The sequence below is a fragment of the Archocentrus centrarchus genome, chromosome 24, assembly GCF_007364275.1.
Source record: "Archocentrus centrarchus isolate MPI-CPG fArcCen1 chromosome 24, fArcCen1, whole genome shotgun sequence".
NCBI classification, from domain to species: domain Eukaryota; kingdom Metazoa; phylum Chordata; class Actinopteri; order Cichliformes; family Cichlidae; genus Archocentrus; species Archocentrus centrarchus.
In genome coordinates, this window is record NC_044369.1 from 32,656,266 (window position 1) to 32,671,897 (window position 15,632).

General features: G+C 43.2%; 1 protein-coding gene across 2 annotated transcripts in view; it reads left to right on the forward strand.

Moving 5' to 3' along the window:
• hsf2 (heat shock transcription factor 2) overlaps window positions 1-14,200 on the forward strand; it is a 31,981-nt gene extending 17,781 nt beyond the window's left edge. The window contains exons 8-12 of one of the 2 annotated variants that reach the window (XM_030722356.1): window positions 1,465-1,598; window positions 3,424-3,702; window positions 5,086-5,188; window positions 5,928-5,994; window positions 12,846-14,200. In XM_030722356.1, the coding sequence (XP_030578216.1) occupies window positions 1,465-1,598; window positions 3,424-3,702; window positions 5,086-5,188; window positions 5,928-5,994; window positions 12,846-13,186 (924 nt within the window). In that variant the 3' untranslated portion in view covers window positions 13,187-14,200. Of the gene's footprint in view, window positions 1-1,464; window positions 1,599-3,415; window positions 3,703-5,085; window positions 5,189-5,927; window positions 5,995-12,845 lie in introns of those variants that run through there. The other variant, XM_030722355.1, reaches the window with a different exon arrangement.
• Window positions 14,201-15,632: the final 1,432 nt, after the last annotated feature.

Consider the following 15,632-nt stretch of genomic DNA (forward strand, 5'->3'; position numbering starts at 1 on the left):
TTGGTTGCCAACTTGCTCTAAACACTACTGTAAGATATGTTAGTTACATTAGTATAAACATTTCTACAATCTTAACCATTGCAAACCTTTTAGCTTGATTTCACATCAGTGCCAGCTGTCTCAAAACAATGGAAATGTGTATTTCAGGAAAACAATGGAAAAATTCCATACCTGACTCTTATTAAAAACTCAGTCTGACATTACCATCTCATTTGATATTAAAGTTATGTAAGTATGGTCCTCTAGAATAAATGTTATTCTACAAAAATAAATTATTAAAATGTCTTCATTGACATTTGAACTAGAAAATATTTGATCCTTTTGAAAGGTGATAAACTCAATAATTTTACATAACTCCCACACTCGCAGGACCCCGATTCCCAGCCTTTTTTGGAAGGCATTTGAGAGCTCTTTGAGCTGGGAATTATGGCACTACACACTGCCCTGGATGTAAAAAAAGGTTAAGACAAGTTCCATCTGTCACTTTCTAAATGTGCATCCACTCACGAAGCAATTTGCAATTATTCACTGTGCTTTAAATCACTATGCCTTTATATTATTCACCTATTCTTCCATACACGAAGTACAGCGAGAGAGATGTGGGGAAACCCTTACAAGACAAAGCCACATGAATGGTAACAAAAACCCCATAGAGAATCAACAAATTTATTTTTCAGTGAAATACACTAAAATGCAAAGATTTAGTAGATTATAACATAAAATGGTCAGCTGCCACTTGGTTTTAAAATAAGGGATAATAAATACAAATTTGGAGGAAATTATATTTTTGGAAACCCAAGGTTAGCACCAACGAGAAGTGTTGTTGTGGAAATTGAACTCTGGAACTGTTGTCAGGACAAAGTTAGAAGGTGCGGCACACTTAGGCTATTTAAAAATTGAATAGAACTAACATAATTATTCAGTATGAGGGGGTGTCAGGACCTAGCCCCCCCCCCCCCACCCCCCCCCCCCCCCCCCCCCCCCCCTCCCCCCCCCCCCCCCCCCCCCCCCCCCCCCCCCCCCCCCCCCCCCCCCCCCCCCCCCCCCCCCCCCCCCCCCCCCCCCCCCCCCCCCCCCCCCCCCCCCCCCCCCCCCCCCCCCCCCCCCCCCCCCCCCCCCCCCTTTTCATTTGTCATTTGATTTATGTCTTTATTTCTTGTGATATAAATGAACCAAATAAGCTATAGTGCTTTTCTACTCAGTTTCCGCACTCGGAGTGCTTTCTTACTACAAGCCTCACTCACCCATTCGATCCAGGTCAAACCACTGACCTTCTGTTGAGTAGACAACCCGTTCTGCCTCCTGAGCTACAGCCAGCCTAGATTATAAAACTGAAATACAAAAATGGATCACACATACACACCCACCCAGGGAATTTAGATCATGTTGATTATATGTTACAAGAACATAGTTCTGTAGACAACCTTTTCGGAAGTCATGATTCTCTGTGTGTGTTCTTTTAAGTCATCTGTCAACAGTATCAATGGTGTGAAGGGTTCAGAGATATCCGATGATGTCATTATCTGTGACTTGACTGAGAATGATGGCGATGTGACAGCAGAGATCACAGAGGAGTCACCACGAGCCTGTGAGCAAGGGTAAGAGGATTTACCTAAGACCCTTAAGCCTGTCAGTGACACTGACAATTTGTCATTTTTACAGTAATAGATATTCAGCCAGATGTGAACTGGTAACAGTTGTAATACAAGTGTGCTTTGTAACAATGCTGTCCTGATTGCCTTTGAAGGTTTGTAAAGACTCAGGTGGGATAGTTGTCGTATTCTGAAATGTCTATTGACGAAAATAATGATGGAAATGATTTTTCAGTTTACTGGAATTATTATTCCATCCTAGAGTATTCAGCAATCAAAGGCTCAGTTTGCAGCAGCAGTATCCTCACTTGGCTTACATTACAACCTATTGGCTCAGTATCTGCTCTGCAGTAACAGTAGTTATAATATGCCTCTTTGCGCATGTCTGTGTAGGTTCACAGTAGTCTCTGGAGCTTGAAAAACAGGCAACTGGACTTCTTTTTTGTTTCTTGAAGATGTTTCAGATGAGAGATGAAACGTATTCAAGAAACAAAAAAAAAAGTCCAGTCGCCCTCTATGAGCATACCGCGCATCTGCAGACTGCACATAAAACAGCTCCTGCTGATGTGTCATTAGTGTTTTTGTTGAAAAACTGGGGCCTGCGTGCACTTAATGTCATAAAGCTTTGTATTCACACGTGCCCTCCAAAATATAGCAGGTCTATTTTCAGTCGCTAATCAGGGATTCTCCTGTTGTCCTTTGCTTGTTAGCTCGTTAGCTAACATAACTGAAACGGTGGCACTTAGCAAACATCATCCATGAGAGCTTGTTTCTGACAGGTAAACTACCAGAAACTTTCCTGTACAAACATTAACAGGTATCAACGACGCACTAACGTACCCATCCAGAGCTGATGTCACAGCTCCAGGGTGCCGGCTCCAGTGATGCTGCCGTGGAAGGAAAACTTTGCTTTGCACAGTCTGCATTCAGCTTTATTTTGGTTTTCTGTGAAATGCTCCCACACCTTTGACAGCCTGTCTCTATATTCTTTCATTTTCTCCACCCTCCTCTCTGTTCCACCATCTTTATTTTGTTCAGGTTATGTTGTTCTTTGTTACTGTTGTTTTTATTGGCAGACAATGGAGGCAATACTTCCTGTAGTCTGTTGCAGCTATAAAATCACATGATAAGCAGAACAAAATGGATGGGTTTAAAAGTGAGACGCTTCGACGATGAAATTCCACGTCGACAAATTTTTGTAGTCGATGTCATAGATTACGTCGATGAATCGTTGCAGCCCTATCTCTAATCATTTTGAATGTTTCCAGCTCCATCTAAGATGATTTTGCCACTCAACTATGTATGTGGACAAAGTGGATTTGAGTTTTTTGTGAAAAGAACCTCTGGTTTTGCTGGTTTGCCTCAAACAAAATACTTATTAAAAATAGGAAAATGACTATATTTTCATTTTTTTTTTAAAGGGCTTTTGTTTAAGAACCCATTGCCCTGTAAAATCAATTAATGAACTTGGAACTGAATATAAAAAATGCTCTTTTAAAAGAAAGGTGGCCAGTCAGATTTAGAGGGTTTTGCATGTGAGCTCTTCACTCTTCAGTTATATAGGTGTTAAATGATTTGCTGATTGTTGCATTCATGTGTTATCAATTTTCCACTGATTTCTCATAGTTTGAAGACCAGTAAAATGGCAACAAAGTCCCTAAATTCCTTGTCACTCAAGCAGTACTCAACTGTCAGCTCAGTTTTAAGTTTAATCCTTCTTTTAAAAGACAGATTTTTCAGTTACATTTGAATAGGTTAAGACTTAGCAGTTTGTGTTTTGTGTGAAAAAGATATAAATGTATTCCTTATGTTTCTTCCCTCAGTGATATAGAAATGTGGAAGTAGAACTGGACAGCTGTACGGTGCTGCCAGCTGAGACAGAGGTGAGCACCACCACAGATGACGTCAAACAGACCGAGGCTGTTTCGTCAGCAGCCGCAGCAGATGACAGTCAGAGGAGCAGCGCTCTAGGCAACAGTGGAGCAACTAGTAGTGCCCTGCAGCTTAATAAACCCTCAGGGCTGAGTCTTGAGGACCCTGTGAAGATGATGGATTCTATCCTGAACGAGAATGGAGCAGCAATATCACAGAACATTAATCTGTTGGGGAAGTAAGTTGCAAACTGAATTATCAGTGGATGTGCTCTTCAAAATGTGATGCTTCATTGCCTGTTCTGGTTGTGACAGTTTTTTGATGAGAACAGCTATGTGGCAAGCAGGAATGGGAACCCAATGCAGGACTCAGAAGACAGGACTAACATAAATGTAGCTTTATTGCTGGGTCATGCACAGTAAATATACTGAATATACACAGGGGCTGGACAGGAGCTAGGAAAACACAACTAGGAGGAAACACATGGGAATACGGAGCTAGGGAGCACACAGCATGAGGGGAGCCAAAGACAAGGACACGACAAAGAACAGAGGACGCATCCTACCCCAGGCACTCCTCCTTATTTTTGTAATCTTTGTTTGTAGTTTTAACATGTCGTTATAGAAACACCTATGTGGTGGGCAAAACAAGTCTTTCCCCTGCTGCTTACCAGTTATTTATACCAGGTTCTTTAGCAGCCTGAACTTGGAATAGCCACGCAGTTCTCCAAATCCTGTAATTACACCAGACTCTCCTTCCTCATAGCAGCACAGATTGTTTTTGACAATTGGAAATAAGTTATGGTTAATATCACAATGTGTTAGTGAAACCAAAATGACTGGTTAGCATCTGTTACCTAACCACACTGACTACAGTGAACCTTTAACAAATCACTAACATTAGACAGGTTCCTCATTTAGATAATTAGCATCTACCTTTGGGGTGGCTGTAGCTCAGTAGGAAAAGCAGGGCACCTACTAATCGGAAGGTTGGTAGTTTGATCCTTGGCTGTGTCAGTCTCCATGCCAAAGTATCCTTGGGCAAGATTCTGAACTCTTAAGTTGCTCTCCAATGTGTTGATTGGAGTGTGAGTGTGTGTGAATGTTAGACAGAAAACACTTAGGCATAGAAAAAAGTGCCTGTGTGAAAGGGTGACTGTAGACATGTTGTATAAAGTGCTTTGAGTGCTCAGGTAGAGTAGGAAAGTGCTAGATAAGAACCAGTCCATTTACCTTTACTCTGACAATAAATAGATTTTTTTTTTTTTGTGCTTCACCTTCAAAACTGGAGAATCATTGACCTGTCCAGATTGAAAATACATATAACTGTGTGCGTACTATTTATGCAGCATTGTAAGGGGCCAGATTATGCACAAGATATATGTATATTGCCAAAGCAGAGCATGGATTTTGATGTTTTTTTTTTTTTTTTTAGTATTTGAATTAATTTTGTGGGTGGAGTATGAAAGTCACAAGTACTTTTTTGTTTTTCTTTTTCATGTGGTGAGATTCTAACCAGGCTATCTGGGTGGGTGGGGTGGGGTGGGTGTAACAAAGTAATGATTATTGATGAAGCATTTCTGTGTCTGTTGTTTTTTGTTTTTTTTTTTGTTTTCTTTTAGGGTGGAACTCATGGACTACCTGGATAGTATTGACTGCAGCCTAGAGGACTTCCAGGCCATGCTTTATGGAAAACAGTGTGGCATTGATTTTGATGTTCTAGAGGTAAAATAGCATAATGCACACATAATAAACACACACACTCCTAGCTTTAACACATCTGATCAGTTTCATTATCAGAGATTTGATAAGCTGATTTCCACTGCTGCAAAGGTCATGTAGTAGCAGTATTTTAGTGTAAAAATATGGAAGGATCCATCCATTCATTTTCTGCTGCTTGTTCATGTCTGGGTCACAGGGACACCTAAGAGATGCCAAGGAGGCATTCTAGTCAGTTACTCAAAGCATTTCAAGTGGCTTGCTTCGATGTGGAGGAGGAGTCCCTCTTGAATGGCCAAGCTCCTAAGCTCTCCAAGTCTGGGCTCAGATTCTCCACAGAGCAAGCTTATTTCCTCTGCTTGTATCAGCAATCTCATTCTTTGGTCACTATCCACAACTCATGGCCATAGATGAGGGCGAGAACATAGATTGAGTGGTAAACTAACAGTGACGCTTTAATGCTCAGCTCTCTTTGCAACAGACCAGTAGAGTTGCACCAATCCATTTGTCAGTCTCCGCTCCCCTCCTTCCCTCAGTCATGAACAAAAGCCTGAGATACTTGGAAGTCCTCTAAATATGGTAGCAACTCATTCCCAGCTGCCCCTGTCTGTAAGAATAATTTTCAAACATGTAATTTTTTTCTCTTCCAAGTTATAGTATTAGCATCTTTGTTGTTGTTCTTTTTGCTGGATTTGAAGCTTGCGTTTCATGCCACCTGCCCTGTGTTTCTGGTTCTCTCCTCCAGGAGGATGTGCCCTCCAAAGAGAGCGCAGCACTGATGAGCAAAGGGAGGACAGAGGAAGATAACACAGGTAAGTGAGGTTACACTATATTCAACTATCTGGCCTGTCCAAAGTTAGTCCAGAGAATTTTGAACTAGCAGTTGGAGTGATAGCAAATCCAAAATGACATCAATATGTTGGACTGCTAAAATGAGTTAGATCAATATGCAAAAAGCTGATGCATATGAATTTAAGCATTTTGTTATGTTGACATAGTTTCTCTGGAAGAAAAATTCAACCATCCTCTTTTTCAGCATGATAGCTAGTTCTTTTTTTATGGTTTGTCATTATGAATGGAATATTTTTGGGTTTCTATTTGACAGAAACCATAAGATGATATCTCCATCCATCCATTTTCCTCTGCTTATCTGGGGCCGGGTTGCAGGGGCAGCAGCCCAAGCAGAGAAGCCCAGACCCCAGACTGCCAGCCAATTCAATTCAATTCAGTTTTATTTATATAGCGCCAAATCACAACAGTCACCTGAAAGCGCTTTATATTGTAAGGTAAAGACCCTAAAGTAATTAGAGAAAACCCAACAGTAAAAACAACCCCCTATGAGCAAGCATTTGGTGACAGTGGGAAGGAAACTCCCTTTTAACAGGAAGAAACCTCCAGCAGAACCAGGCTCAGGGAGGGGCAGTCATCTGCCGCGACTGGTTGGGGCCACTCTTCAGAGGAAGCTTATTTCTGCCGCTTGTATTCGTGATCTCATTCTTTCGGACACTACCCAAAGCTCGTGACCATAGGTGAGGGTAGGGACGTAGATTGAGTGGTAAATCAACAGCTTTGCTTTCACCTTTTTTACCACGACAGACCGGTGCAGCGTCCTCATCACTGCAGATGCAGCCACCATCCGTTTATCAATCTCCCGCTCCCTTCTCCAGTCACTTGTGAACAAGACCCCGAGTTACTTGAACTCCTCCACCTGAGGCAGCAACTTGTCCCTTAGCCAGAGTGGGCACTCCACCCTTTTCCAGCTGAGGACCATGGTCTCAAACTTAGAGGTGCTAATTTTAATGCCAGCTGCTTCACGCTCTGCTGCGAACCGTTCGACTGCAAGCTGGGGGTCACCACCTGATGAAACCAACAGGACCACATCATCCGCAAAGATGAGATTCTGAGGCCACCAAGGCGGAAGACTTCTGCCACTTGGCTACGCCTAGAAATTCTGTCCGTGAAAATTGTGAACAGAATCGATGATAAAGCACGGCCCTGGCGAAGTCTAACACCCACAGGAAACTAGTCTGACTTATTGTGGGCAATAAGGACCAAGCTTGCGCTTTGGTTCTACAGGGACTGAATGGCCCATAACAATGAGCCAGAAACTGCGTACTCCCACAGGATACCCTGAGGGACGCGGTCGAATGCCTTCTCCAAGTCCACAAAACACATGTAGACTGGATGTGCAAATTCCCACACACACTCAAATATCCTCGAGAGGATGAAGAGCTGGTCCAGTGTTCTGCCACCAGGACAAAAACCGCATTGAATCCGAGGTTTGATTAACGGACGGACCCTCCTTTCCAGCACCCTGGCATAGACCTTACCAGGGAGGTTAATCCTTTAACTCCGGGTGATCGCCTCTGAAACACTAGTTTCCTGCCCTTCTAGCCGCGAACAGCTGTTTAAGACGTAGCTTATCGGCGCCGAGTCAGCTAATCAAAGGAACTTTGATCAGCTGGCTTTTTACCCTAACTCCTCGACCGTTTGTCCTATTGGAAAAATTCAAACAGTTCCTGGAAGCTCAGAAGTTGCACTTCACAGCCATGTAGGGGTATTGCGGTATTTGTTGCCAGAAGTCAGCGAACGGCGGCACTTTTGAAGTACGCTGTGTCGCGTTCGACACGTTCAGAACGCGAATAATCATGATCTCATATTAGAAACTGCACTGCACGTTCAGAGATATAAGGTTAAGGAGTGTGATCCTCTCGTAGTTGGAGCACAACTTCGAGAGGATCACACTCGAAGTTGTGCTCCAACTTCGAGTGTGTTAACAACCACTGCCACTCCAGTGGCACTGCCCCGGATCTCCACGCAATGTTGCAGAGGAGTGTTAACCAAGACAGCCCTAGAAAATCCTGACCGATAGGGTGCAATGTGTGTCAGGCAGTGGCCAAAGGCGGAGGCCCTGGTGGACCAATCTCCAGCTATCGAGACTGGCTATCAGTATGGATGTCAGATTTAAAAGAAAATAAATAAATACTCTCTTTTTTTTTCCTTGTTATGTCCCCTGATTGCAGATGGAAAACTACTGAACTGATGCTACTCTTTATATTATTAGATTATCTAAATTGAGTGTTTTTGTTGGGGGTTGTATTTGTTTTGGGTTTTTGGGTTTTTTTGCATGGCCTACATCGGTTTACCTGAAAGTAATTACTTGCAGAGCATTAGGTATTTTAGTAATGTGGACTAGATGCTTTGTACTTCATAGGTGGGCTGAAAAGCTCATTCATGCATTTATTACTTCTAGGCTGGATTATTGTAATTCATTATTATCAGGCTGTCCTAAAAGCTTTCTGAAAAGCCTTCAGCTGATCCAAAATGCTGCAGCTAGAGTACTGACAGGGACTAGAAAGAGAGAGCATATTTCTCCCATATTGGCTTCTCTTCATTGGCTCCCTGTTAAATCTAGAATAGAATTTAAAATCCTTCTCCTCACCTACAAGGTCTTGAATAATCAGGCACCATCTTATCTCAAAGACCTCATAGTACCATATCACCCCAACAGAGCACTTCTCTCTCAGACTGCTGGCTTACTTGTGGTTCCTAGGATACTTAAGAGTAGAATGGGAGGCAGAGCCTTCAGCTTTCAGGCGCCTCTTCTGTGGAACCAGCTTCCAGCTTGGATTCGGGAGACAGACACCCTCTCTATTTTTAAGATTAGGCTTAAAACTTTCCTTTATGATAAAGCTTATAGTTAGGGCTGGATCAGGTGACCCTGAACCATCCCTTAGTTATGCTGCTATAGGCCTAGTCTGCTGGGGGGTTCACATAATGCACTGTTTCTTCTCATTCACCTTATTTACTTTGTTTATACTCCACTCTGCATTTAATCATTAATTGATATTAATCTCTGGCTCTCTTCCACAGCATGTCTTTCTCTCCCCTCAGCCCAACCGGTCGCGGCAGATGACTGCCCCTCCCTGAGCCTGGTTCTGCTGGAGGTTTCTTCCTGTTTAAAGGGAGTTTTTCCTTTCCACTGTCGCCAAGTGCTTGCTCATAGGGGGTCGTTTTGACTGTTGGGTTTTCTCTGTATTATTGTAGGGTCTTTACCCACAATACAAAGCGCCTTGAGGCGACAGTTTGTTGTGATTTGGCGCTATATAAATAAAATTGAATTGAATTGAATAGATATTTGGTAATTGTAAGCCACTCATTGAGGCATGTTTTAGGAAGAACATGTCACCTACAACTTCACTGCGGAAAATGTGGGTGGTGATGCAGTAGTTAGTCCTATCACCTCATAGAAACAAGATTTTGGGTTTGAATCTCCTGTTTATCTTACCATGTAGATTTTGCATGTTCTCTCTGTGCATGTAGTCTAAGGTTCTTTGAGTGGTTACACGAGAAAAGGCTTTATAAATTCTAGCCGATTTTTGTTTAGAGATTAAAACATAATCATGACAGTAGAGGAAGAAGTAGTGTTTCCAGTTACTTGGGGAAAAAAAATGACTATTACGATAACAGACATACAGGAACTATGTAATTTCAGTATGTAACACATTTTAAATTATAATTAACTGCTAGTTACTAATTTGATTGTTGATGCTATAAAGTTGTCACGGTCTTGCACTGTGAACCTGTGACACCTTGCTCTAGTGTGAACTTTCAAATTTATTTTATAAGTTGATGTTGAAGCTAATGTGTAAAATTTAAAAGAAATGTAAAAGTACAAGATATTATAGAGTCATTACATATCAGCTTTTCATTTGCCTCAAATGTATTTCAGAGGATGAAGGTATGGGTGTGATGATGTTCATTTGAGGAGCCAAGCTTTAATATCTATGCAACCATTCACTTATTTTGGAGTAGTTTAAAGAATATTATGTGCCCTGTGTATACGAAGCAGTAAGTCAAAAATCAGTTCCCTACTTGCAAAATTATGGTTTCTTCAGGCCTCCAAATCAGCTGCCAGAGATCGGACATCCAAATATTTTGGGGATTTCAAGTAATGATCCTGACGATTGAAAGAATTAATAGGCAGAGGTTAGTATTAGGAATAATTCTATTTTGGTATAAATATATTGGTTTGATTTACCTGAGTTGCACCGGTTTGTTTAATATACCGCCATATTACTTACGCACAGCTCTCGCGTGATCTCAGCAGTGACGCATCTCGACTTCCTGACTTCCTGTCCGTACGTGCGTGTGTGTGTGTGTGCGATATTTGTTGTCCTTTGTATGCATGTGGGGTGTGTGTTGTGTCCTGTTCGCAGTGGGGGGCAGTGGGTGCCGGCCTGGAGTACGGTGGCGTCCTGGGGGTGCGGTCACTTCAGGCCCTGGACCTGCCTTCCCTGGGCTGCGGGGGGGTGTAGGGAACTGGGGTGCCTAGTGAGCCAGTAGCTAGCTGGCTCTCTTCCTCCGGGGGGTAGTCCTCTGCCTCCCGGTCATATTTATCCTGGCCCCTCCCCTCCTCCCACTCAGTTTAACATCACATTATGCACACATAGGTTCTCGGGGGAGGGGGGCTAGTGCTGCAGTGAGTAGGGCCATCACCTCGGCTCTGCTCGCTGTGCTGCGTGATGTCCCACTCCTCCTTTTTTAATTGCATTATACAGCTCACAACACATCATAGTACATATAGGGCCTTGGGGGGCAGGTGTGTCACACAGTGGTTAGTGGGTGGCACTGCTGAGGTGGCCCCACTTGTCTGTTCACTGCTGCCTGCACCTCAATTTTATTTACATCTTAGACATTGAGGGCCTTGGGGGGACAGTGTGGATGGGCGCTGTTATTCAGTGCTCATATTACATCTGTCCCTCCAATTTTAAAAGCACTGTAGTTTTCACACAGCCATACACATTCTTCTCAGTACATACACTCACATCACCCCCCCAACACGCTGAGTGGGAGGAGGGGGCGGGCGGGCCTTCTCACACCCCAGTTCCATGCACCCCGCCTTGGATGGGGACTGGCTCATTGTTCGGGGCTGGGTTGGCTGCTTCCCTGGGTTGCCGCTGGCTTGGTGCTGGTACCCGCTCTCCCACATTAGGTGTCCATGTATGTTACATGTGCGTATGCATGAGTGTGTGACTGGTGCATGCGAATGTGCGTGCGTGTGTATGTGCGTGTGTGTACATGAGGGAACGACTGGTACGTGTGTGTGTGTGTGTATGTGCGTGTGAGTGTGTATGCATGAGTGTGTGACTGGTGCATGCGAATGTGCGTGCGTGTGTGTGTGCGTGTGTGTACATGAGGTAATGACTGGTACGTGTGTGTGTGTGTGTGTACGTGCGTGCTTGTGAGAGTGTGTGTGTGTGGACAGCTGGGCCTGGGTTGGTGGCTTGCCAAGCCTTGGCACCTGTGGGACACGGAGGGTGGGAGTTACCCCTCCCTACCGCTCCATGCTGCTCCCCACTGGTCGTCACTGCCGCCCCTGGGGTGTGGGTGCCCGTGGGTCCCGGGGTGTGTGGCCGGATGTCTCGGCATGGTTTTTGGCCTGCTCCCTTGGCGGCCGTGGCCTGGGGGTGGCTTGGGCCTCTTTGGCGCGTGGGGGGGCTCTGCCGGGTGTCGGGCTGCTCTCGGGCGTTTGGGGCCTCGGGGGCCGCATGCCTGGCCCGTGCTGGGGGTGCCGGCCTGCCGGGGGGGGTGGGCTGCCCGTCGCCTCTGGCTCTCTGGACTCTAGCCCCTGGATTGTGGGGGTTCCGTCTGTAGCCTCCCTCCTTCCTCTTCTGGGGAGTGTACGCGGTTGCCATCGGGATGTGTGGCCCCAAGTCTTCTGAGCCCCTGTGCTGTGGATGGCCTGGGTCCCCTGGGTCCTTCCCTATCTGCCTCTGGATCGCGGGGGGCATGGTTGCAGTTTCTCGCCCTCATTATCGAATACATTGCATGACAAAGGCGCATACACACACATTACTACAAACAATAAACTTGTGTGTGTGTGTGTGTGTGTATATGTAGGTGCATATGGGTGTGTGTATGGATGTGTGTGTGTGTGTGTGTGAGTATATCAACCCCTTTTATTTATTTATTTATTTATATATTTTTTTTCTATCTCCTTTCTTCCTTTTCTCTCCCCCCCCCCCTTTTCTCCCCCCACCTCTTGTTCTTGCCCCTTCCTTGTTGCCTGTCAGACTTGGCATGAATAACTAAATAAAAAGATAAATAAATAAAAATAAAATTGCAAACATTAACAAGAAGAGCCTATAGGAAACATATAGAGCTGTTCTTGTCAAAGCAAATATGTTTGGTACATCAGTGCATTCGGATCATCATTCCGATTGTGAAAGATGCCAGACATGACAGGCTAAAAAAAAAAAAAAAAGAAAAAAGGAATGATCCTTATTCTATGACATGTAGCATCTATGATGAAGATGACGATGACAACAATGACAATGCAAGTAGGGGCAGTTATTAATGGATGAAAAAAGGAAATCAGTAACTCTGAGGGAAAAAGGAATATCAGTCCAGGTATAGCCATGATGTCCAGTGCAGCGTGGTCTTTGAAACGTTCATGTGGGCAAATTTCTAAAACGTGCTTCTGCTGCCCGGAAAACAGAAGCAGTATCCCAGTACCTCATTAGTTTAAAAGCTTAGTGTTGAGTTGCTGAAGTTATTTAAATCTCTTCTCAATATGATGTGAACCGTTGATCACTAATCTTAAAAGGCACAGAAAGTGGGGGGATGTTAATTGTTTTCTGCATTCTCTCCCCGCCTCCAGATAAGCAGTTGATCCAGTACACCACCTGCCCTCTGCTGGCTTTCCTTGATGGCTGCATTCCTCCTCCAGAGCTGGATCTAGGTACAGCTGGTGGCAGCAACAGCACAGGCTCCTCTAGCACCCAGCATGAGCCCTCTTCCAGCTCTGTTGCTTCTGTTGACGCTGAGCCATCATCAGAGCTGCTGGACACCAGCCTGGAGACAAAGCAGCCACCTCGCAGCTCCCTGATTCGTCTGGAGCCTCTGACAGAGGCAGAGGCTAGTGAGGAGACACTCTTCTACCTATGTGAACTGAGTCCTGCTGGACCTGAGGCCGATTCCTCCCAGCTTAGCAGAGTGTAAGCACGGATATTGCTTCGTCCACAGACTGCATCCCTCTTATGTTAATAATCCCTCTCATCTCTGGAGTTTGTATTTTAAAAAGTAGTAACTGAAGTGAAAGCAGGTGAAAGAACAGCTGCAGATTGTACCCATTTTTATATTTAAGATTTTTGCATTGAGTTTAGGGAGGAATCCAGATTTTTTTCAAATACTCTTTATCCACAAACACCCTGGAAATCCTAAAAATAATGTTTTCCTCTGTGACAACAGCCATCCAGCTGTGGGAACTGAAACTTGCCTAGGGTCAAAGGGCTAAATGAATGCAACTTTCATGTGTCTGAAAGTGACCAGTTTCACTTTGAGGATTTTAAGTTCAGGAAAGTTTTATTCAAAGCAAAAGTCTCAAATGTAAAAATGCCACAAGAGATGCAAGGTGCTGGGTCTGCAGACGGACGAATACATCAGCTTTCATTCCACCCCCTCTCCAGGGTCTTTGTCATCTACAGAGAACTGCTTCAGATCAGGTCCTACAACTTCAGTGTTCAAGGATGAACACACTGAACCTTTGTATGTAATTTAATAATCTATTTATTCTGGTTTTTGTTTATCTTTCGCTTCATGTCTGTGCACAGAGCTGAGACTTTATAAAGCAACATTCCTGCAGATTGTGTTGTTTAGCTTGGGCACCAGCCCATTGGCTTGTTACCCTCGTTCAATTGAATTCTAGAGAATTGGGGCAAACATTGAATTAGAAACTGAAACTGATAATCATATTCCGTTTAATCACCTCACAGTTTCATTCCACTGACTGTGGCAGAACTGGATAGAAAGGATCCTGATGATGATCACTGTGAGTGGCTTCAGTGTGTCTGTAAATACAGATAGAGGTCAGTGTGGTCTGGGGATGCTGTGAAACAAGCCTGTAAAGAATGTGCTGTGTCCACCTAACTATACAAGACACACAGAGATTTTGTGAAATCTGTCCTGCATTCATTTGGCGGTATATAAATAAAGATGAGTGTTCTGAGTGTCAAAGTTCATTCTTGGAAACAGTGGGCATGACTTAGAGAAAACTCACATTTCAGTTTCCACCAAAGCAGCTCACACTCTGAGCATTATTTACTTTTAAGGAGATAGTATTTTATTTTGTATATAAACACGTAGGAGAAATAATTGATTTGTAAATAACAGGATGTAACGAGCTTATTGTATAATATTATACTACAGTACATTTCTAACTAGGCAGCTTATTCTCTTAATACTTTCTTTAAAGATAAAATACATTTTTAGGGTCAACTTGAAAGAACGGCAGATGTGAAATGTGAAGGTGAGGTCAGAGGTCAAATGTGACACATTTGGATGCAAACTGTTATTTAGAATCCCCACATACCGCTATCCTCCAAAAGTCAGAATTTTACGCAGTTTTAAAGATGACATTTTATGAAAATTTGAGATCAGAGGTGTAAAGTAACATATTTAGAATTCCTGTATCATTCTCTATATGTCAATACAAACAATATCAGTAAGAAACATAGTTTTAAATAACCATATAAACCATTATTACTGACCTTCAGATCAAACTATTGATCTTGAAGGAGAGGTCAGAGGTCAAATGTGATATTATTTTAAATTTGTATCCATCCTTGATGGATGTAAACCAAATTTTAATAAATTAACATGACTCCACTCCACAGCTGTACAAAGTTGTCAGAATTCATTCAAAACTTTTCAAGCTATTGTGTTTACAGAGAGAATGACACACACACAAACACACACTACTAAAAGAGTCCCTTATTAACATACAAGACATGCATAGCATTTTGTATTGCACACAAGAAAATGGAAAGCCAAATAAATAAATGGAAAATGAATATAAATGGTCATTTTCTGAAAAACGTTTGATTTGTGAGTAGTAAAAGTATGTACATTTATTTGGTGTGAGCCCTTTGTGCAGTGATAAAGCATCTGCAGTGACTGCTGAGTTGTTGAATTTTTAACTAACACAGAACAGCTCCAGGATCAGTGCTCATTTCTGCTTCTTCACTATTTTCTCCTTAGTTCAGAAATTGATGTCCCGACATTTCTTTTAGTAACTGTTGCTATAATTCATTATTCATTGCACAGACAGTGGTGCACCTGTCGAGGTGCAGATGCAGTAAAAGAAGCCTAAACCTACTACTACCCTCATCACAGGTTGCATAAAATCTTCTGTTACTGTCATACATTCAACAAATTTCACAAGAAATGTGAAATCAAAAATCAAACATTTTACGTTGCCTCCTGACACATTCTTTTACAGCCCCATGAAATGCTGCTTCCCATCAGTCATGCAGTTAAAATGTGGTACAGGAGTTGTGTTTTATTACACATGACACTTCATCAGGTACACCTTTCTAGAAGCAGGTTGGACCCCCTTTTTGCTCTAAGAACTGCATTAATTCTTCATGGTATATGTGCAACCAGGTGC